Source organism: Dendropsophus ebraccatus, chromosome 3 (genome assembly GCF_027789765.1).
Source record: "Dendropsophus ebraccatus isolate aDenEbr1 chromosome 3, aDenEbr1.pat, whole genome shotgun sequence".
NCBI classification, from domain to species: Eukaryota; Metazoa; Chordata; class Amphibia; order Anura; family Hylidae; genus Dendropsophus; species Dendropsophus ebraccatus.
This window is the reverse complement of record NC_091456.1, coordinates 7,518,196-7,542,448: the sequence shown is the minus strand read 5'-3', so window position 1 is coordinate 7,542,448 and position 24,253 is coordinate 7,518,196. Positions and strand designations below refer to the sequence as shown.

The following is a 24,253-nucleotide window of genomic DNA, read 5'->3' as shown; positions in this document are numbered from 1 at the left end:
AGGAAGAAGGGAAAGGGAGGACATGATGGAAACCTTTATATATGTTACAGGAGGAAGAAGGGAAAGGGGGGACATGATGGAAACCTTTATATATGTTACAGGAGGAAGAAGGGAAAGGGGGGACATGATGGAAACCTTTATATATGTTACAGGAGGAAGAAGGGAAAGGGAGGGGGGCATGATGGAAACCTTTATATATGTTACAGGAGGAAGTAGGGAAAGGGGGGACATGATGGAAACCTTTATATATGTTACAGGAGGAAGAAGGAAAAGGGAGGACTTGATGGAAACCTTTATATATGTTACAGGAGGAAGAAGGGAAAGGGGGGGACATGATGGAAACCTTTATATATGTTACAGGAGGAAGAAGGGAAAGGGGGGACATGATGGAAACCTTTATATATGTAACAGGAGGGAAGAAGGGAAAGGGAGGGACATGATGGAAACCTTTATATATGTTACAGGAGGAAGAAGGGAAAGGAGGGACATGATGGAAACCTTTATATATGTAACAGGAGGGAAGAAGGGAAAGGGAGGGACATGATGGAAACCTTTATATATGTTACAGGAGGAAGAAGGGAAAGGAGGGACATGATGGGAACCTTTATATATGTTACAGGAGGAAGAATGGAAAGGGGGACATGATGGGAACCTTTATATATGTTACAGGAGGAAGAAGGGAAAGGGAGGACATGATGGAAACCTTTTATATATGTTACAGGATTAAATAAGGGTCAGGAGGGAAGTGTTTTTAGAAAACAATTGAACTCAAGAACAAGAGGAGACAGTGAGAGGTTACTGGGGAAAAGATCAGAAGCAACGTGAGAAAATATTTTTTTACTGAAAGAGTAGTAGATACTTTTAACTAACTTCCAGCAGATGTGGTTGGTAAATCTACAATAAGTAAATGTAATCCTGCCTGGTATATACATATATCTATCCTAAGATACTAAGAAGGGAATACAAATAGGACGACTAGATGGAGCTGGGGGGGGGGGGGCTGACTCTGCTGACAATCTTTTATGTATATGTGTATATTAGAGATGTCCATACAGCCCTTACTGCATGTATAGAAAATAATAAAGCTATACTTACCTCTTTAGGCTCCCCAGTCCTGGTGGTTTCTCCCCACTCACTGCAGTCACCACTGACACTTCTGACACATCTCTGAAGTGATTGGCTGAGCGGCCTGTCACTTCAGAGATGTGTCAGCAGTGGCTGCTGTGAGTGGGGAGAAAGCAGCAGGACACCGGTAGCGTGGAGAGGTAAGTATAGCTTTTGTATTTCCTTTACAGTGTCTGCACTGCGTGTCTGATGAGTTTTTTTCAAATATTGAAAGACAGCGATCAGCTGATGATCAGCTCCTCAGCTGATCGTTGTTTTTATTACACTAAGCAATATTCGCCCGTATCGGCCTTGTAATAGAGCCCTCACTCATAGATAATTATCGGAATAAAAACCAACGTCGCACAGTAAATGGTGACTTCTAATTTTAGGAGGAACGGAGCCGTCACCCACATCAAGATCCAGAACACCGGGGATTACTATGATTTGTACGGAGGGGAGAAGTTTGCCACTCTTGCTGAGTTGGTTCAGTATTACATGGAACACCATGGACAACTCAAGGAAAAAAACGGAGATGTTATTGAGCTGAAATATCCTTTGAACTGTGCCGATCCCACATCTGAGAGGTGAGAAGACTTCAATTACATGATGCAGAGATCAGTGACTACTAAACTTTGTGTCATTAGAGATGAGCAAGTGCTCGAGGGTACCTGGGTAATAGGAAGGTGACAGCCTGGCTCCTAGGGGGTTAAGTTAGCCCCCCCGGGGGGTGAGACTGTGGTCTGATGGGGAGGAGTACAGGTAATTATACTTACCCCTGCAGTCTTCTGTCTTCTCTTTTGCCTCTCAGCCAATCAGTGGCTGCAGTCCTGTCTCAGAGCTGCGATATTGAAGACAGCTGTGGAAAGTATACCTGTCGGGCGATAATGCTTTAAAGGTAGTCTTCACCAAAATTTTTTATCTTTCAAATCATCTGGTCCCTGCAAGTGCCAGAGATTTGTATATTACTTCTATTTAAAAAATCCTCTAGTACTTATCTTTTGCTGTATGTCCTGCAGGAAGTGGTGTATTCGTTAGAGTCTGACAGAGTGCTCTCTGCTGCTACCTCTGTCCAGGTGAGGAACTGTCCATAGCAGTGGCAAATCCCCATAAAAAACACTCTTGCTCTGGACATTTCCTGACTTGGACAGAGGTGGCAGCAGAGAGCACTGTGTCAGACTGGTGAGAATACACCACTTCCTGCAGGACATACAGCAGCTGATAAGTATTGAAACACTTTTTACTAGTAGTAAATTACAAATCTCTGGCACTTTAGAGCATCAGTTTATGGGAAAGAATTTTTTTTGTGAACTACCCCTCTAAATGTTAAAAGAGATTTCTAAAAGCCAGCAGCCTGCAAGGGAGGGGGGAATGATGACAAGTACCAACTTAGCTCTCCCCGTGCCTGCAGCGAGAGCACCGGAATCTCTAGGTTGTCCACCTCACAATGTAGCTGTTGGACTGGCCGCTCAGCTAGTCAGTGATTGGAGCGGGATGCTGAGCGGCCAGTCCATCAGTTGGGACAGACATTTTTCCCCGAGTCGTGACGTCATCAAAACTTGGGGGGAAATGATTTCGGTAGGGGTCCTAAGGCCGATCCTGCTGCTCACCGTGGATGCAAGGAGAGGTAAGTGACTACAGAGGTACTGCAATGTATCGCACAGTACTGCATTGTATCGCACAGTACTGCATTGTATGGCCTTTTGTGTTTGTGCTTTTAGGTGGTTTCACGGCCATCTCTCCGGGAAGGAGGCTGAGAAGTTACTAACTGAGAAGGGCAAACATGGAAGCTTTCTGGTGCGTGAGAGCCAGAGTCACCCTGGAGATTTTGTCTTGTCTGTTCGCACGGGTGACGACAAAGGAGAGAGCAACGATGGCAAGTCCAAAGTGACACATGTCATGATAAGGTGCCAGGTAATCCGTCTTGAGAAACTCTTTGCTTTTATTTATTGATATGTGATGAAACAGAAGTAACATTGTTTTCAGATATGTCTTTGGTAAAGTTGTGCGAGGTAGTGAGTACAGTTTAGTGGAGGCTGCAGAATTCTTAACGTCCATCCTATTATATAAGACGGCCATCGGGCTGCAGAAAGCCGGTCAGTCATGTGGCTCTTTACATTCTGAGTTATCTGATCACACATCCAATGTTTACACAGGGCAGTGTTGGCCGATAGCTATGATCTTATTGGCCACACAAAGATGTGATTGGCCAACAAACTACTGATCGTCCACTGATCCTTTGCCCTGTTTATTAGGAACAATCATTCTTGGGGACACTCGTTAAAGGGAATCAGTCACTAGGTTTATGCCGTTCTCCTAATATGCAGGAGAATAGGATTCTAGCAACACCCCTCCCCCTGCCCTCCAGTTGACTGCCTATACACAGCATGGATAGATAAGCAGCTGGGGGCGGAGTTTTCTGCTTCTCATAAATATCGAGGACTACTGAGCTCATGCACATAATGGAGAGGACTACTTATTGTCCATGTTATTCAGGAGGAGATCTCTGGATCAGCTGCACAGAACAATGTAAGTGATACATCATCCTGCTCAGCTTCTCTGTCACTAGTTTATGCTACCCTGAGTACCCGGTATTCTCATACACTCCACTGTGCAGTCCTATTCCAAGCAACTTAAAGGGTTTTAAAAGTTACTCAATATTAGATTGGTGTTGTGAAAGCAGATATGGTGCTAATACAGCTGGGTCGGCCGTTGGGGCGATCAATCCAGGCAAAGTACTGTTACCTTGTTGTGTCTAGTCTGGACCATGGCTGCTATTTCCCTGTGTCAGACATGGCCGCCATAGGCTTCAGGTATAACACAGTGATTGGTCCTTCAGTCCCAAACTAGGAAGCAGTCAGCCATCATTCTTCCAGGTGGGGATACACTTCTGGGTTTCCCACATATCAAACCTTTGTGCCATATCCTGTCCATATGCTATAGTGTCTTTTGCACCTTTGGCGATGGTGTAATCTGAGGATGGGGTCCTCTCTATAGCAGTCACACAATGTTTATCTTCCTTTACCTTTATGTTTTTGTGTAATTCCTGATTTTGTATAGGTTCACTTATTATTGGCTACCATTTTCACTACATACTAGTCACCAGGCCAGTAATAGTGATGGCTATGGCTTCTCCAACACAGCTATGTACTGATTTTGGACCTTTTTCAGAATCATCCCTACCCCTGAAGGTGAGATATTGCATAGAGCCCCAGAGCAGGGAAGATTCACAGTAATTTTGTGTTTCTTCCATTTTCTAATTGTGCCAACAGTTGTTCCCTTCTCACCAAGCTGCTTGCCAATTGTCCAGTAGCCCATTCCAGCCTTGTGCAGGTCTACAATTTTGTCCCTGGTGTCCTTAGGCAGCTGTTTGGTCTTGCCTGTGGTGGAGAGGTTGGAGTGTGATTCATTAAGTGCGTGGACAGGTGTTGTTTATACAGGTAATGCGTTCGGTCAGGTGCAGGTAATGAGGGCAGAGTAGGAGGAGCTTCTTACAGAGAGACTAACAGCTCTGTGAGAGGCAGAATTCTTACTGATTGGTGATGAAATCCTTATTCATGCAATAAAATGCAAAATAATTATTTATTAATCCTACAATGTGCGTTTAAGGTAGGAGCTTGTCCAGTCACTGAGTGTTCGGGACCCCCGCAGCAATGCCCTCCTCATCATTAGGAATGCCCCTGGGCAGAATTTTTCCTATTCATCACCTGTCTGAACACTGCACAGGTGCCCTAACTATCCAGCTCATATGCCGTGTTCACACAGGTGATGAATAGGAGAATTCCTAATGATGAGGAGGGACTGAGGGGTGCCGCAATCCTAGGACATGGGTACTCTAGGCCACGCCAACTTGACACAGGGCTGCAAGTTTAAAAGTTGTTTTTTAGGACAATAACTGCATCGACCGCCAAATGGACCCCAGGACAGATCTTGAATTAACAGCAGCTATCCGAAGGTACAAGTGGTTTGGGGGGGTCAGATTGTGGGTACAGAGTCGCTTTACCCTCCGTGCCCATTATAAAAATATTAAATAAAATAAACCTATTATATATCATAGCATGTGGAACTGTCTGATCTATTAAAATATAACATTACTGTTCCTGCATGGTAAATGGCGTAAACGAAAAGGAACAAAAAACACCAGGATTGCAGATTTTTTTTTTTTTTTTTTTTTTGTTACACCAATGTGATATTAATAAAAAGTAGAGATCATGAAATCACAAAATCACAAAAAATTACACCTCAACCAGCCCTGTAGATAGAAAAATAGAAGCGCTGTGGCTCTTAGAAGGCGGGGAGGAACATTGCATTAATTTGACCCGGACATCCGGACATCAATGGGCTCGGTCTGGAAGGGGTTAAAGCCTTATGCATATGAAGCTATATGAATCTTTAAGCCATTGATGTGCCTGTAGGTGCGTCAAATGAAAAATAGGTCAGTCTAATCCAAGTGCGTCGGACGTCCCTCTCTGACTACTGCATAATGTACAATCGGTTGTCACCCATTGGCTGATTTTGCAAATAAGAAAGTGCATTTCATTGTTTTCCTTTGTAACGTTGCTGCGTGTATGTGACAAAGCGCTTTCTGCTTTTATTGTATGAATCAGCGTTCCTCTGAGCTGCTTGTATGGGAGACCGTCCTCATAACACTGGTCTGCATTACAATTTAATAGGGAACTGCAAAAGAAAGTGATTTAATCAGATGAAAAATGCCGAGCCGTCTGCGGTAAACCTTCATCTGTAGAGTCTGTCCTTGAGGTATTGCCGGGAAGGAGGACGTCAGCAGAGATTTTTCTGTCTACAATGTTTCTCATGTCCTAGTTCTGTCTGTCATGCTCTGTAGCTGATCTGGCAGGCCCTAGAGAATGGTATCCGGAGGAAGGATCCTGCGCTCCAGAGACCGAGGAACACAGCGGGATGCGCTCCTAGTGAAATGTCTGCTGCAATGGATATACTGTGTCTAGGAGATAGAGTGATGGGGACTGTAAGGGAAACTATGGCTCCTATTAGACGCCCTGATCAATAATGTGAACCAGTGCCAATCTACTAGATTGGTGCTCATCTACGGAGCCTATTATGGTGCGTTTACACATAACGATTATCGCGCGATAACGATCGAATTCAAACAATAATCGTACGTGTATAGCAGCGAACGATCAAACGACGAACGAGAAATCGTTCATTTTGATCTTTCAACATGTTATCAAATCGTCGTTCACAAAAAATTCGCAGATCGTTCCGTGTGAACAGTCGTTCGCCGATTTAACCAATGTGTGAGATAGGCTTAAGGATCGCAAAACGAATTTTCCGTACGATATACCGTACCGTATAAATGCTGATCGTTATGAAAAAAAAAATCGTTACTCCGACATCGTAAATCGTACGATCTGGCCAATTATCGTTTCGTGTATGTGTGTGTGTATATATATATATATATATATATATATATATATATATATATATATATATATATATATATATATATATATATATAATATATAAATGGCAGCCCTTGCCCTAAACTGTTATATATCGCCTCTCTGCGCTCTCAGTCTTTTTCAGCCCTCTGCTTGCTTCCTGGCACCGCAGCTGTAGCTTCAGAACAGCCTGTCTGAACTAACAGGCCGCTCAGCCAATCCCTGGCCAGGAACGCCACAGCACCAGGAAGCGAGCAGAGGGCAGAAGAAGACTGAGAGCGTGTATAACAGTTTATTCAGTGGTTACTACACATAGCTATTACATGTAGGGACGTGCGGTCGGCGGTCGATGATTTTAGGTCTGGACCTAAAGACACGATCAGGCCTAGTTTACATATATAAGTTGCATCCGTTTCCGTTTTTTGGGAAGAAACTGACTACAACTGATATCACAATTGATGGTAAAAAATACACCAGTTGTCAGGTTTTCTATAATTTTTTCAGTAAAAACAATCAGTTAATATCAGTTGCCATACGTTTATTCCATTAGTTGTCATCAGGTTTTTTCCCAATACAGCATAAAGGGGGGCATCACCAGATAGGAGATATAATATCGTGTACAACTTACATGGGAGTCCTCTACTGTGCATGGGGACATCTCCTATAGCAGGGGTAGGGAACCTTGGCTCTCTAGCTGTTGCAAAACTACAACTCCCATTATGCATGGGTATCCCAGACAAGATGAGAGTTGCAGTTTTGCAACAGCTAGAGAGGCAAGGTTCCCCACACCTGTTCTAAATGGTTCTGCCCCTGTATAGGAGCTGGGGGGCAGGGACAGGGATATCTGTTTGGATCACCAGAGGATGCATAATGCATGCGTCCGCACACTGCATGCCTCCGGCGCTCCATAGACTTTAATAGATGCGGTGCCGGATAGCCTAGCCTAGCGTTCTGACATGCGGTCAGTCCAACTGTCCGGCGGCATTATTGTGAGAACGTATCATCGGAAATGTCCCATTAAAAACAATGGGAACAATTCAGAGATGCGTTTCACTCCGGTGATTTTCTACTGCACCGTAGGGAAACGCCGCCGGATATATGTAAACTAGGCCTCAGCCGATGATCGTTGTCTCGATTACAGGGAGCAAAAATTGGCCGACTCGGCCTGATAAGCAGCCGATTATCGTTCTGTGTACTAGGGCCCTGACAGGATACTTGGATAGAAGCTGTCACCTGTTTTCTCCGTTACACCAGATTGAAATAAGAGGTCGGCTGCCCGCTAGGTTGTTTGGCTAGAACTAAGGGGCAGCACACACCCTTCATCTCCACTATAATGGCTAATACCATTGGTGTAAGTTATAATGTAAGCCTATGGAGCTTCCGGTATACAGAAGTGCCATAGGCTTCCATTATAACTTACACTGCTGGTATTAGCCATTATAGCGGAGATGAAGGGGCAGAGCGTATTCTAGCTTTCGGCCGGGGTCTCCGCTACCAGACACCCATAGATATACATGAAAGTTTTTTACTTTAAGTGAACTCTGGATTGCCGTAAGGTAAGAGCTGTATGTATATCACATTATCCACACACTCTGCTCATATTTTCTCATAGTTTTTGTAGTTACATAGAAATATAGAAGATTGTCAGCAGAAAAAGACCACCTAATCCATCTAGTCTGGCCTTTTCATTTCTCTTTTTTATCTTCGGATAGTTAGATGTGTATCCCAATCTCGCTTATATTCACTTTGGATTTACCAACCACATCTGCTGAAAGTTTGCACCAAACATTTACTACTCTCTCAGTAATTTTTTTCATGTTGCTCCTGATCTTTCCCTAACTATTCTCAGATTGTGTTTTCAGAAAATTTTGCAAAAATCAGTAGCACGGGTGAATATATAAAACTTTTCATAATATATCTCATCAGAGAAACTTGCTGCTTTCTCCCTTTTATTAGAATTTTTCATACCCTCCTTTCCTAAACCCTCCATTTATTCTAAAAACTGGTCAAGTCCATCTCCAGGTAGATTAGCACACTGGAGTATTGTGTTACAGCTGCCCATACAAGCCTATGGAGAGGGGTGCAAAGAGCCAGGGGTAGGCACACAGAGGCCATAGGGGTTTGACACACGACCGCTTATCCTGAAATGATACATAGAGGGACAGATACACTTTAAGTACGGTTTCATGAATTTCACATTTAACTTGCTATTTTCTGTATTCTTATAATTTATTATTAAAGGGGAACTCTGGTGAAAATCTTTTTCTTTCAAATCAACTGGTTTCAGAAAGTTATATAGATTTGGTTATCAAACTTAGAGGAAGAAAAAGTTTGCAACATCCCGTTACTCTAAACAGTTCCTGACATGGACAGAGGTGGCAGCAGAGAGCACTGTGTTAGACTGGAAAGAATACACTACTTCCTGCAGGACATACAGCAGCTGATAAGTACTGTAAGACTGGGGATTTTTAAATAGAAGCAAATTACAAATCTATATAACTTTCTGAAACCAGTTGATTTGAAAGACTTTCTCTGGGGTACACCTTTAAACCTTCCAGTTGTCCTGTACATGTATGGTCCCAAGGGTGCCTATAATATTCTGGATCTGACAAGTCACTGTCACAGTTGTTATTGTTGTTTGTTTATTTTTCTAGGATCTCAAATACGATGTCGGCGGTGGAGAGAAATTTGATTCTTTGACAGATCTGGTAGAACATTATAAGAAGAACCCAATGGTTGAAACCCTCGGAACCGTTCTGCAACTTAAACAGGTGACTAAGCAACATACCTGGATGAATGTGGACGGGTAGATGGGTGGACCTGCTTGTAGAGAGAGTCACATGTGTAACTCATGTTATATCTTCAACTACAATCTCTCCTAAATCTCTAGTGACCTATTGGTGTTGCTTCATTTCAGCCTCTGAATACAACGCGTATAAATGCAGCAGAAATCGAGAGTCGAGTGAAGGAGCTGAGTAAACCTGCCGAAACGGCTGATAAGTTCAAGCAAGGCTTTTGGGAAGAGTTTGAGGTATGGATGAATAGACTTCCTCATCTATTTCTAATGCTAGGATTATACAAGTGTCCATTTCACCTGACAGAGTGATTTTTAGACTTTAACTGTGCTGGTGAATAGAAAACAGCAAAACACAAAAGAGGAATGTTATACTCAAAGTCAGCGCCATCCAAAAAGAGGTGATCAAAAACATCCAAAGGTTAGTGTAAAAGCACAAAAATATGACGTGTTTCGGGGGTCTATACCCCTTCATCAGAGCATACACTGTTTCTGTATCTGATGAAGGGGTTATAGACCCCTGAATCGCGTCATATTTTTGTGCTTTTACAATAACCTTTGGATGTTTTTGATCACCTCTTTTTGGATAGCGCTGACCTAGAGTGCCACATTCCTCTTCTTGTTTTGCTGTTTTCTATTTGATTATCTCCACGGGCCCCTGTTGGGAGTAACCCATTGCAGTAGTACAGTAAGCTTGGCAGTCCATCAGTGTGTTCATCCCACCCGTTTTATCCAGTTTTTCGACTGAGTTGGACCTGACACCAGGACATGTGGGACCCCCCGTGGTCAAGGGGTGATATGCATAAAACCAGAGGGGTAGATAGGTGAGCTTCTTTTCACCTTCTCACATCTCTTTCCTCCCTGTGGTATCACACGAGCCGTCCGTATCTTGTTTTTTCCTTTATTTATATATTTTAGAAGAATGTCCTTTTTGATTTGTTTGGAACCAGACAGTATAAGTTTTTTTTTTTTTTAATCTTTCGCTGTCATTATAACTTTCAAAATCTTAAATCAGCAGGGGATGTGATATAAAGCAGGTTTTTTATATAAAGGTTTTTTTTTTAGTTCTCATGCTGTAAATTGCAGACTTGCTTTATGTCACATCCCCTGCTAATTTAGATTCTGTAAGTTATAAGGACAGGTTTTTTTTTTTTTTGGTTTTTTTTTAATCTTTGAAACGTATGCCTCTGTATCCTGGCAACATACTGTATATATCTCTGACACACTGAGAATGCTATGGAAATTTACCTGCCAATAGGGGAATCTCTTTGTTGCCTAAAAAACATTAAAGGTGTTCTCCAGTGCTACTAAAACATGGCCACTTTCTCCCAGAGACAGCACCGCTCTTGTCTCCAGGTCAGGTGTGGTTTGCAGTTAAGCTCCATTCACTGAGTTACAAAAGCTGCACCTAAACTGGAGACAAAAGTGGTGAAACTCTGGTCCCCGGTGCCATTATTTTTGGCCCGCCAGGCAATTCAAAGCTTAAATTACATCTGGCCCGCCATGGCTATTATATGAGACTGTGGGGGAGGGCTGGCTGCTATATGAGACTACTTGGAAGGGCTGGCTACTATATAAGAGACTATGGGGGAGGGTTGGCTACTACAAGAGACTATTGGGGAGGGCTGGCTACTATATGAGACTACTGGGGAAGGCTGGCTACTATATGAGACTACTGGGGAGGGATGGCTTCTATATAAGAGACTATGGGGGAGGGCAGGCTTCTATATAAGAGACTATGGGGAGGGCTGGCTACTATATGAGACTATGGGGGAGGGTTGGCTACTACAAGAAACTACTGGGGAGGGCTGGCTACTATATGAGACTACTGGGGAGGGCTGGCTACTGCAAGAGACTATGGGGGAGGGCTGGCTACTATATAAGACTATTGGGGAGGGCTGGTTACTATATATGAGACTATGGGGGAGGGTTGGCTACTACAAGAGACTATTGGGGAGGGCTGGCTACTATATAAGAGACTATGGGGGAGGGCTGGCTACTATATAAGAGACTATGGGGGAGGGCTGGCTACTATATAAGGGACTATGGCGGAGGGCTGGCTACTATATAAGAGACTATGGGGGAGGGCTGGCTACTATATAAGAGACTATGGGGGAGGGCTGGCTACTATATAAGAGACTATGGGGGAGGGCTGGCTACTATATAAGAGACTATGGGGGAGGGCTGGCTACTATATAAGAGACTATGGGGGAGGGCTGGCTACTATATAAGAGACTATGGGGGAGGGCTGGCTACTATATAAGAGACTATGGGGGAGGGCTGGCTACTATATAAGAGACTATGGGGGAGGGCTGGCTACTATATAAGAGACTATGGGGGAGGGCTGGCTACTATATAAGAGACTATGGGGGAGGGCTGGCTACTATATAAGAGACTATGGGGGAGGGCTGGCTACTATATAAGAGACTATGGGGGAGGGCTGGCTACTATATAAGAGACTATGGGGGAGGGCTGGCTACTATATAAGAGACTATGGGGGAGGGCTGGCTACTATATAAGAGACTATGGGGGAGGGCTGGCTACTATATAAGAGACTATGGGGGAGGGCTGGCTACTATATAAGAGACTATGGGGGAGGGCTGGCTACTATATAAGAGACTATGGGGGAGGGCTGGCTACTATATAAGAGACTATGGGGGAGGGCTGGCTACTATATAAGAGACTATGGGGGAGGGCTGGCTACTATATAAGAGACTATGGGGGAGGGCTGGCTACTATATAAGAGACTATGGGGGAGGGCTGGCTACTATATAAGAGACTATGGGGGAGGGCTGGCTACTATATAAGAGACTATGGGGGAGGGCTGGCTACTATATAAGAGACTATGGGGGAGGGCTGGCTACTATATAAGAGACTATGGAGGAGGGCTGGCTACTATATAAGAGACTATGGGGGAGGGCTGGCTACTATATAAGAGACTATGGGGGAGGGCTGGCTACTATGTAAGAGACTATGGGGGAGGGCTGGCTACTATATAAGACACGTGGGGGGCTGGCTACTATATAAGACACGTGGGGGGCTGGCTACTATATGGGACACGTGGGGGGCTGGCTAATATGTGGGGCAATTTTGGTTGGCTTGACTACTACATGGGGCAATATTGGGGGGGGGGGTTGGCTATTACATGGGATGGGGTTTAATCGTGTCATAGCAATTTATGTCATTTATCACAATTCTGGGAGGCGCGCACCATTGATAGTGGCAGGAATACCACGCGCTGCTCTGACAATGCCAGGATTCACGCTTCAATAATTATCAAGGTTGGCTCGCGACTTTGTCCAATTTTTTAATTTTGGCCCATTGTGTATTTAAGTTGGACACCCCTGTTCTAAATGTATAAAATATTCCCTGGAAAACCCCATTTTATAGACTGCAGGGGTTGATGTATCCCATCAAGTTCATTGACAGTTAAACAACCATCCCCGTTCGATCAGGCTTCTGAACATTGACGTAAAGAGACTGTTACTGCTTGGTAAGACCGTACATTGATTTTTTCCCTTTCCCATGTAGTTTACAGTATTGCAGATTTTCTTTCCTTATTAAAGTCATTGGGGGGGGGAAAGAAAACCCTGACTCCTACAGCCTTGCTGCCATTTCAGCGCAGACCACTGTAAGGCTATGTTCACACATGGAATAGACAACGGCCATTGTTGCACTGACAACTGCACTGAAATCAATGCAGAAAGGACATGTCAATTACTTTCCATAGCCGTAACAAACAATGCACTGTGTAAAGAGCGGCCGTTGTTTTTGTTGACTTCAATGCAACACATTTCACTATGACAAGAATGGACGTTGTTTTAATTGTAAACTATGGCCGTTCTCGTCATAAAAAATAAGTTGTGTGAACATAGCCTCAAACTAAAGGGGGCAACGTATGCATAGAAATGCGTGGATCCGGCTCATTGCACATCTCAGTACATGTCGTCCACGTTCAGGCAGAATTTCTAGTTAATTTGGTGATGAAGCTTTCGCTAGTTATTATCACCGGATCCGATACTATATAGATATTGATAATCCATTGCGTAGTATTTTCTTCCAGCTCTTTCTATCACTGTGGCAGTGCAGCAGTCTGTCGGTAAGAGCCGCATTGCCCATGTTCTCGTGCTGCAGTGTCTGACGGAAGGGAAAGTGCTGCATAATGAGAACTTTTGGAGTGAAAAGGCTGCAGACCTAAATGACCAGGAATCTCTTTAATTCACAATTAACAATTACAAACAGATGGGCCAGACATCACTTTGCCTGGCTCGTAAGCGCCACTAATTCCTATTAATTATACATTCCACTGAAGGTAAATATATGGGATGCGGGGAGGTCGCCGAATGACTCTATGCAAAGGGCTTCATTGTAGCAGGAGGGGAAGCCGGTTACTGGAGAGAAAACTGTAATTAGTTAGTAAAAAGAACACCGCACACTTGTTTATGAGCCTATAAAAGAATGAGAGAGGCGAGAACAGCCTTTGAGCTTTAAGGGCTAATCCACATCAATGTTAAAGGGGTATTCCACTCAAACATAACTTTTATTATCTTGCTGCCAATGGTGAGACTAACAATTCCTTCCATACTTGTTATTATCTATTCAGTCTCCTTCCCCCAGTTCTCAGCTGCTGCATTCTTCTGAAGACACAAAAATCTGTGTGTGAGCTTTTCTCTCTCTCCCCCTCCTCCCCCCTCCCTTCTGAGACAGCTGATGTAAACAAGTCCCAGACTGTATCTGCAACATTGTAGCTTTTTTGAAATGCTGGTAGGGTTAATCTGAGGTCAAGTTGCTGATGAACTCGCTGTGATTAGTCCTCCCAGCATTACAATGAAGCTACAAAGTTGCAGATAAAGCCTGCCAGGGGCTTGTTTACATCAGCCATCTCAAGGGAGGGGGGAGGAGGGGTAGACAGAGCGAAAAGCTTACACACAGATTTTTGTGTCTTAGGTAGCTTCACATGTACCGGATCCGCAGCGGATTTCAGGCTGCGAGTTTGAATTTTCATTCCGCTGCAGTATGTGACCCGGCCCCTGGCCCGGAGCATACATTACCTGCGACGTGGCTGCATGTAAGGCTCCCCTCGCTCTTCATCAGACAGTCAGTGCTGCCGTGTACTGATTGGCTGATGGGGAGCGAGTGGAGCTGGGAGACTCATACACAGTTGCGGCGCTAAGCAGGTAATGTATTCTCCGGGCTGGGGGGCTGCAGGGCGCAGAATGCAAGGGGTTAAAGGGGCCGGATTACATATTCGCATTGGAATAAAAATTCCGCTGCGGGTATGTAACCCCATAGATCTTCACACTACCAGGATCCACAGCGGATTTCGCTGAAGACTCGAAGCGTGAAATCCGCTGAGGATCCAGTACGTGTGAAGTTACCCTTAGGCTACAAACCCACTTGGCGGGTCTGCAGCGAGTCCCCTTGCTGCGTATTTGCAGCGAGACTCACTGCAGATCCCGGCCTTATACTTTTAATGGCAGGCAAACACGCAGCAGGGATGGACATCCCTGCTGCGAGTTTGTCTGCAGCCCACCCCATTAACCCCGCCGGAGCTGATAATTCACCTGATCCCGGCTCCGGCGGTTCCCGATGTCTTCAGCAAGCCGGAGCGGGGACCAGGTGAAGTATATGCTCCAGCCAGCCGCCCGCAGCCCCTTTAACACCTCCCGCAGCACCGATCGCAGAGAGTCCAGCCCAGCAGCCAGGGGGCGACAGAGAATCCAGCCCAGCAGCCAGGGGGCGACAGAGAATCCAGCCCAGCAGCCAGGGGGCGACAGAGAGTCCAGCCCAGCAGCCAGGGGGCGACAGAGAGTCCAGCCCAGCAGCCAGGGGGCGACAGAGAATCCAGCCCAGCAGCCAGGGGGGGACGACAGAGAATCCAGCCCAGCAGCCAGGGGGCAGCAGAGAGTCCAGCCCAGCAGCCACGATGTCTTCAGCAAGCCGGAGCTGTGACCAGGTGAAGTATATGCTCCAGCCAGCCGCCCGCAGCCCCGGCCGCCCGATCGCCCCCTGCAGCACCGCCCCCCCCAATCACACCCCTGCAGCCCTGGACGCTCGATCGCCCCCCTGCAGCCCCCATCGGGGAGGGGGCGATCGGGGCTGCAGGGGGCGTGCGAGTGATTGGTGCTGCGGGGGGGGGGGGGGGGGGGGATTGGGGGGGGCGTGCGATCGGTGCTGCGGGAGGTGTTAAAGGGGCTGCGGGCGGCTGGCTGGAGCATATACTTCACCTGGTCCCCGCTCCGGCTTGCTGAAGACATCGGGAACCGCCGGAGCCGGGATCAGGTGAAGTATCAGCTCCGGCGTCCGGGGGGTTAATGGGGTGGGCTGCAGACAAACTCGCAGCAGGGATGTCCATCCCTGCTGCGTGTTTGTCTGCCATTAAAAGTATAGGGCCGGGATCTGCAGCGAGTGGGTTTGTAGCCTTAAGCAGAAATCAGCAGCTGAGAACTGGGGGAAGGAGACTGAATAGGTAAAAACAAGTATGGAAGGAATTGTTAGTCTCATCATGGGAAGCAACATATCAAAGGTTATGTTTGAGTGGAATACCCCTTTAACATCTGCATGGTATCCTAGTCTGTTATCAGCACAATGCAGTATGCACACTGACCCTATGCTAGTAAATGGTTGTGTCCACAGGATCTTTTCTTGCATGGATTCAGGCAGAGTTCAGTATCGTAAAAATAAAAATTGCAGCGTTCATCGTAAGTCGCTGATCCGCAGTCAGGAATTTCTCATAAATGTCATAGGGGACGCAGAGTAATTGCATTGTTATATCGTGAAGAGGAATCCTCTGTTTTGACCAGTATTTTATCCGTGTTCATTCGCTCTCCATCATATATAGAAGAATTTTTGCAGATATAAAAAAGGATCCAATAAAGATGAAACTATGCGCCCCTAAAAGTATGCTTTCTGGATGCAAAACAAATATTTAAAGGGACATCTGATTATCAAACTAAAAGTTTGTAACATGCAGCTAACTCTGCATAGTAACTGTGCTGCTGGTCCTCTCTGGTTCCCTATAAAGTAGTGTGCAGTACACTATCAAAGACTGTAGCATCAATGATAAAGGGGCACTCCAGCGAATTTTTGTTTTTGTTTTAAAATCAACTGGTGTCAGAAAGTTATATAGATTTGTCAATTACTTATATTTAAAAATCTCCAGTCTTTCAGCACTTATCAGCTGCTGTATGTGCTGCAGGAAGTGGCGTATTCTCTCCAGTCTGACACAGTGCTCTCTGCTGCCACCTCTGTCCATATCAGGAACTGTCCAGAGCAGTAGCAATTAACCATAGAAAACCTCTCCTGCTCTGGACAGTTCCTGACATGGACAGAGGTGGCAGCAGAGAGCACTGTGTCAGACTGGAAAGAATATACCTCTTCCTTGGTAGCGCAGAAGACATGACATTGAGACAGTGAGGCAGATGCGATTTCGAGCGGAGCCAACGCCACGTGTTCCACTCATTTTACTCAGTGTGAAGGGCCCTTACAGAGTGTATGTGATGATACGGCTCCCATAGGTGGTCAGGTATGCCAGTCCTCAGATGATGTCTATGTGGAATGCCCATACAAGCCAGAATGCAGCTTTCTAATGTATTTAAAGGGGTTGTCCAGCGAAAACTTTTTTTTCTTTCAAATCTACTGGTGTCAGAAAGTTATATAGATTTGTAATTTATTTCTATTTAAAAATCTCAAGTCTTACCATACTTATCAGCTGCTGTATGTCCTGCAGGAAGTGGTGTATACTTTCCAGTCTTACACAGTGCTCTCTGCTGCCACCTCTGTCCGAGGCAAGAACTGTCCAGAGCTGTAGCAAATCTCCATGGAAAACCTCTCCTGCTCTGGACAGTTCCTGACTCTGCCAGAGATGTCAGCAGAGAGCACTGTTTCTGAATGTAAATAAACAACACTTCCTGCAGGACATACAGCAGCTAAAATAGAAGTAAATTACAAATGTATACAATTTTCTGACACCAGTTGATTTTTCGCTGGACAACCCCTTTAATAAAAGAGCTAAAGCCCATAGGCAGCTGCTGGGACGAGGGTTAAACTCCGGATACTTCCCACTAACTTCCATCCACTGAAACTAAATGATTATGGACACAGTCATTAGCTCTATCGATGGCCAGCTTCGGGGTTTTTTTATGCCCTGGGCTACGTTCAGGTTAGTTAAATGGAAATTTGTCAGCTCTGTATCTGGCTCAAAGCTTATAGGGTGAATAAAACCAATGACACCTGTCTTTTAGCTGTTGGTTGTTTGCAAAGTTATAAAATCCTGTTTTCCTTCCATGTGCCATAGTGATGCAGCATGCACACCTCCTCCCTGTGCTGTGTGATGGATGGACAAGGCTCAGAGCTTGAAGCCAAGCAGGCAGGGAAGAGGTGTGCATGCTGTATCTCAGCACGTCCTTTATGACACACACAAGCTTGGAAGAAAAACATGATTTTATAACTTGGCGAACAGCCATCAGGTTCCATTAATTTTATCTCTCTTTTCTGCTCATGTCTCCAGCTCTGATATAATATAGCAAGCGCTGACAGATTACTGTTTAGATTTCAGTGGTGCCTTGGATTACGAGCATAATTCGTTCCGGGGCCGCACTTGTAATCCAAATTCACTCTTAAACCAAAGCAAATTTTCCCAAAAGAAATCAGTGATATGCAGAGAATTGGTTCCACACCCCAAAAATAATTATTTTTTAAATTCAGAATAACATGTAAAACAGATGAAACAAACATTTAGAAGCAGCTGAATATGTGATATATAAGTTTCTGTACAGTATAGCAGCATGTGGTATATAATGTATAGTAACTGTATAACCCTGATAACACGGCAGCTGGATATGTGATATATAAGTTACTGTACAGTATAGCAATCAGCATGTGGTGAATAATGTATAGTAACTGTATAACCCTGATAACACAGCAGCTGGATATGTGATATATAAGTTACTGTACAGTATAGCAATCAGCATGTGGTGTATAATGTATAGTAACTGTATAACCCTGATAACACAGCAGCTGGATATGTGATATATAAGTTACTGTACAGCAGGCATGTCCAAACTTTTTTCGAAGAGTGCCAAATTTGATGAAGTGAACATGTGCGAGGGCCGACCATTTTACATGCTACATGCTATATGCTTTATAACACAGGCAGATAATAGCAAGCTGGATACCTGGGGGGCCATAAAAGTTCGGAACGCGGGCCGCAAATGGCCCTCCGGCCGGACTTTGGACATGCCTGCTGTACAGTATAGCAATCAGCATGTGGTATATAATGTATAGTAACTGTATAACCCTGATAACACAGCAGCAGCTGGATATGTGATATATAAGTTACTGTACAGTATAGCAGCATGTGGTGTATAATGTATAGTAACTGCATAACCCTGATAACACAGCAGCTGGATATGTGATATATAAGTTACTGTACAGTATAGCAATCAGCATGTGGTGAATAATGTATAGTAACTGTATAACCCTGATAACACAGCAGCTGGATATGTGATATATAAGTTACTGTACAGTATAGCAATCAGCATGTGGTGTATAATGTATAGTAACTGTATAACCCTGATAACACTGCAGCTGGATATGTGATATATAAGTTACTGTACAGTATAGCAGCATGTGGTGTATAATGTATAGTAACTGTATAACCCTGATAACACAGCAGCAACTGGATATGTGATATATAAGTTACTGTACAGTATAGCAGCATGTGGTATATAATGTATAGTAACTGTATAACCCTGATAACACAGCAGCTGGATATGTGATATATAAGTTACTGTACAGTATAGCAGCATGTGGTATATAATGTATAGTAACTGTATAACCCTGATAACACAGCAGCAGCTGGATATGTGATATATAAGTTACTGTACAGTATAGCAGCATGTGGTATATAATGTATAGTAACTGTATAACCCTGATAACACAGCAGCTGGATATGTGATATATAAGTTACTGTACAGTATAGCAGCATGTGGTGTATAATGTATAGTAACTGTATAACCCTGATAACACAGCAGCTGGATATGTGATATATAAGTTACTGTACAGTATAGCAGCATGTGGTATATAATGTATAGTAACTGTATAACCCTGATAACACAGCAGCTGGATATGTGATATATAAGTTACTGTACAGTATAGCAATCAGCATGTGGTGTATAATGTATAGTAACTGTATAACCCTGATAACACTGCAGCAGCTGGATATGTGATATATAAGTTACTGTACAGTATAGCAGCATGTGGTGTATAATGTATAGTAACTGTATAACCCTGATAACACAGCAGCAGCTGGATATGTGATATGTTACTATACATGATAGCAATCAGCATGTGGTGTATAATGTATAGTAACTGTATAACCCTGATAACACAGCAGCAGCTGGATATGTGATATATAAGTTACTGTACAGTATAGCAGCATGTGGTGTATAATGTATAGTAACTGCATAACCCTGATAACACTGCAGCTGGATATGTGATATATAAGTTACTGTACAGTATAGCAGCATGTGGTGTATAATGTATAGTAACTGCATAACCCTGATAACACAGCAGCAGCTTGTACATACAGGATGGAACTGCAGATCCCCATAATGCAGGAGCGTAGTATACAGGCTAGAATAGAGAAGCAGGGCTGCTGTCAGAGGTCTGTGCGATCACATGACAGCAATAGGGAAGGGGGTGTGTGCTCAGCATGGACCAATTAGGAAGTGAGAATCACAGAGCTGTGCAGGAGGATAGTGACAGAAACTTCTCTATACAGCAGTGTGAATGGCTGAGTGTGAGTGCAGGCACATTATAGCAGCAGTGTGTATAGCTGAGTGTGAGTGCAGGCACATTTTTAGCAGGAATGGAGAGGATTGGAAACCCAGAGGGCTGACAGAGACTGCAGGGAGCATGAAGTAAAAAGAAAGTGGATCTGCTATGATTTGGAAGGTGAGGGAGACTTCCTGGGTCAGAGTATAGGGCTGTAGCCCCCACTATGCAGACCATGACCCTCCCCCACACCCCCTTCCACCCAGTACAGGGAACTCTTAAACCAAGTTACAATTTTGAAAAACCCTGAGCTCTTCTTGCAAAACGCTCTCAATCCAAGTTACTCTTAAACCAAGAAACCACTGTATATTAAAGCATTGGAGTATAGCATACACGGTCACTTTGATGAACAGGACTGATTTTTAGAGTTATTTAAACAGTACCTCTCATTAAAACTGATGCCATTGGGCATGTCAGAAGTTATTGATCGCAGCGTATCTCACTGCTCAGACGCTGCGATCAGGAAATATAGCCAGAATCCACTTGTCAGAATTAGCCGATCAAGAACTGTCCAGAGCAGCAGCAAATCCCCATAGAAAACCTCTCCTGCTCTTGACAGTTCCTGACTTAGACAGAGGTGGCAGCAGAGAGCACTGTGTCAGACTGGAGAGCATACACCACTTCCTTGGTAGCGCGGAAGACATTGAGACAGTGAGGCAGATGCGATTTCGAGCGGAGCCAACGCCACATGTTCCACTCATTTTACTCAGTGTGAAGGGCCCTTACAGAGTGTATGTGATGATACGGCTCCCATAGGTGGTCAGGTATGCCAGTCCTCAGATGACGTCTATGTGGGATGCCCATACAAGCCAGAATGCAGCTTTCTAATGTATTTAAAGGGGTTGTCCACCCATCCATCCGTGTCAGCCTGAAAATAATACGCCACTTTCTGCAGGGCATACAACAGCTGATAAGTAATGGAAGACTGGAGATTTTTTTTTTTCTTTTGTATTCAAACGCTTTATTAAAAGACAGGTGTGGGTACAGACAGTTGACCAAAATGTTAAAGCATACAAACATAACTCAGCAAATGACAGCATGTGACAGTGAATCAAGTTGTTGCAAAAGAACAGCTATACCGCACAGCCCAGGGTAGATCTCGACATAGGGGTCATTATGTGTACAATACTGCTGAACAGGGCAGGAGCGGTTTCCTTCAGTACACTACAATGTCGTTCTGCCAACTAGGAACCCAAAAGAAGAAACGCGAAACTCGGCAACGGATAGCTAAAGACTAAGAAAAAAGAGAAAAGGAGAGAGAGACCAGCACAGTCCCGGTAGGGGAGGGGCGGGGAGGGAAGACCGGGATCAACGGACGATCAGTTGTAGAGAGCCAGTGTGTATGCAGAGCCTTAGCAGACCCATATGTCAATCAAGGCGACACGTAGGAGCGATATAGGGAAGTGTCCATGAATGCCACCCAAAGCGACCACATAGCCGTGGCAGCTGGAGGTGCTTCAATGTGTTCCGCTCTCATTTCCTCCATACGATGGAGGTGTTGGATTTCAGCGAACCATTCCGACACAGATGGTGGGTGTTCCGACTTCCATTTCCTAGGGATCACTGTTCTGGCCGCTAGAAGCAAGAAGCGAATGATGCCTTTCTTACACTGTGAAAGAGTGCCTGGAATCATAGACAAAAGATAGGTGGAGGGCTGATTGGCAAGACTTACTCCTGCTATCTCATGAATCAGCTCTGCCACCGCCTCCCAAAAACTGGTTAATTTAATACAGTCCCACCATATGTGTCTCATGGTGCCCTGGCTTTGCCCGCAGCGCCAACACAGAGTTGACACCGCTGGATAATATGAGTGCAGCAGAGTCGGCACTCGGTACCATCTCGACATCACCTTAAAGTTAGTTTCCTGGGCCTTGCTAGCCACTGATGATTTGTGGCTTAGGAAAAAAGCTTTTTCCCAGTCGATTCTCGAGAAGGATTGATTCAGTTCCAGTTCCCAGCCCTCCTGATACGGAAGCTTGACGTCAGGGAGAGGCTGTGTCAGGATAGCATAGACAAGCGACACCATATGGGTAGTCGCTTCCGTCAGTACACAGAGCTCTTCAAAGGGCAGTAGCTGTCTATGAAGTTGCAGCGAGAGCACCGATGTATTATAGAAGTGCTGCAGCTGCAGGTACTGCCAGCCATACCGCTGTAGGCGGTTCTGCTCAGGGACCAGTGCCGCTAAGGGCAGCACAGCTGAGGCTGAAGAAGACTGGAGATTTTTAAATAGAATTACAAATCTATATAACTTTCTGAAACCAGTTGATTCGAAAGAAAAAAGATTTTTGCCGGAGTATCCCTTTAATGAGTCCAGAATATTGCCACTCCGACTGACAAATACAATCTGAAGGTTATTCCGTGCCACGCGATATCATTCACCACTTAATGGATGAGAGACACTAAAAATATCTTCATGCGAGCAGGTAGCTGTGTGTGTGACAGTGCGGAGACCTCATACTGTCAGCCGCTCTCTCTCCCGTCACCGTGCACACTGCTGCGGAGCGCGGGAAAGTTCTGCTCTGTATTATAATAAGTTCTTATTGCTTTATTATACATGTACATGGCTGCGTTGGCATCCACAAATAAAATGCCTTGGCTTTCTGCGGGGTTATTACTATATATATTTCCGGAAAGTGAGATATGGTGCGGCAGCTAATGAGGAGCTCGGGGTATTTCCGCCTCTGCATCTCCGTGTGGGAATCGGTGCCGCACCATCCACATGGGGGGAGGTTGTATAGTTTTGGAGTGCGCTGACAGCGGACCTCATTGTAACTCTGACTGACAGCTAATTGCTCAGTCCGGGAGCTGCAGCTGACGGGGAGGAAGCCGGAAACAGCTGCTTTATGTGACAGAGATAAATATTACAATGTTTCCTCTACAGAAATGAATTTTTTAGCTTATTTTTTTTCTTTTCTTTCTCCCTTTTCTCAGACTTTGCAGCAACAGGAATGTAAACTGCTGTACAGCCGTAAAGAGGGGCAGAGAGCCGAGAACAAGAATAAGAACCGCTATAAAAACATCTTACCCTGTAAGTGCAGGACAGGGCGCTGACATTTGACACTGTTATGTGACCGGCCGAAGTGACACTGGTGTTTAGGATATAGCCGCCATAATGCCAAGTACCGTATTTATCGCTTTATGACGCCTCGCACTATAAGATGCACACCAGATTTAGACGAGAAAAATATTTAATGTTAAAGAAGTCCCGCAAATTTTTTCCCGAAAGTATTGTATTGCCCCCCCCAAAAGTTATACAAATCACCAATATACACTTATTACAGGAAATGCACATAAAGTGCTTTTTTTCCCCTGCACTTACTACTGCATCAAGGCTTCACTTCCTGGATAACATGGTGATGTCACTTCTGGATAACATGGTGATGTCACTTCCTGGAAAACATGGTGATGTCACTTCCTGGATAACATGGTGATGTCATGACTCCCATAGCTGTGCATGTTATCCAGGAAGTGAAGCCTTGATGCAGTAGTAAGTGCAGGGAAAAAAGCACTTTATAAGCATTTCCCATAATAAGCGTATATTGGGGATTTGTATAACTTTTTTTTGGGGGGGGGGGGGGGACTTCTCCTTTTAATAAATTTCCTTGGTGGTGTAAGGCAGTAAAGCTGTTAATGCATTGAAGGGGTCAAACTTCATTGAAATGACAGGTCCCTCTCCATGACAGTACCTTATACCCACACATACACAGCAAGACTGCATGCACAATACAAACCCAGCTCTGCTGCATCATACACACGCAGCTTGGCTATATAATATGTAACAGAATAATCCTTAGCACTCTATAGGATGCAAAGTGTTAAAAAGTTTTTTTTTAACAGCATGCAATAGGGCAGGGCCAGGTATATGAAAAACACTAAACCCTCTTCTGTTTGAAGCACCTGCCGGATCATTACCTGTTGTGCACCCCTATCTCTTTCTATACTGCTAGATCATATACACTTGGCTCTGCTGCATTGTACACACTCAGCTACATCACACATCATACATCCTATGGGGCTTTTCCATGCAGGAATCTGTAAGTAATGCGTATCGCCTCCAAAGTTCTCTCCTGCCCGGCGCTCATCTCGCTGATCTCACTGATCG

General features: G+C 44.6%; 1 protein-coding gene across 2 annotated transcripts in view; it reads left to right on the top strand.

Annotated features, from left to right (window-relative positions):
• The window catches only part of PTPN11 (protein tyrosine phosphatase non-receptor type 11), a 56,669-nt gene that overhangs the window by 17,713 nt on the left and 14,703 nt on the right, over positions 1 to 24,253 (top strand). For both annotated transcript variants that reach the window (XM_069960757.1, XM_069960756.1), the window contains exons 3-7: positions 1,497 to 1,691; positions 2,826 to 3,018; positions 9,176 to 9,292; positions 9,439 to 9,552; positions 23,083 to 23,179. In XM_069960757.1, the coding sequence (XP_069816858.1) occupies positions 1,497 to 1,691; positions 2,826 to 3,018; positions 9,176 to 9,292; positions 9,439 to 9,552; positions 23,083 to 23,179 (716 nt within the window). The remainder of the gene's footprint in view (positions 1 to 1,496; positions 1,692 to 2,825; positions 3,019 to 9,175; positions 9,293 to 9,438; positions 9,553 to 23,082; positions 23,180 to 24,253) is intronic.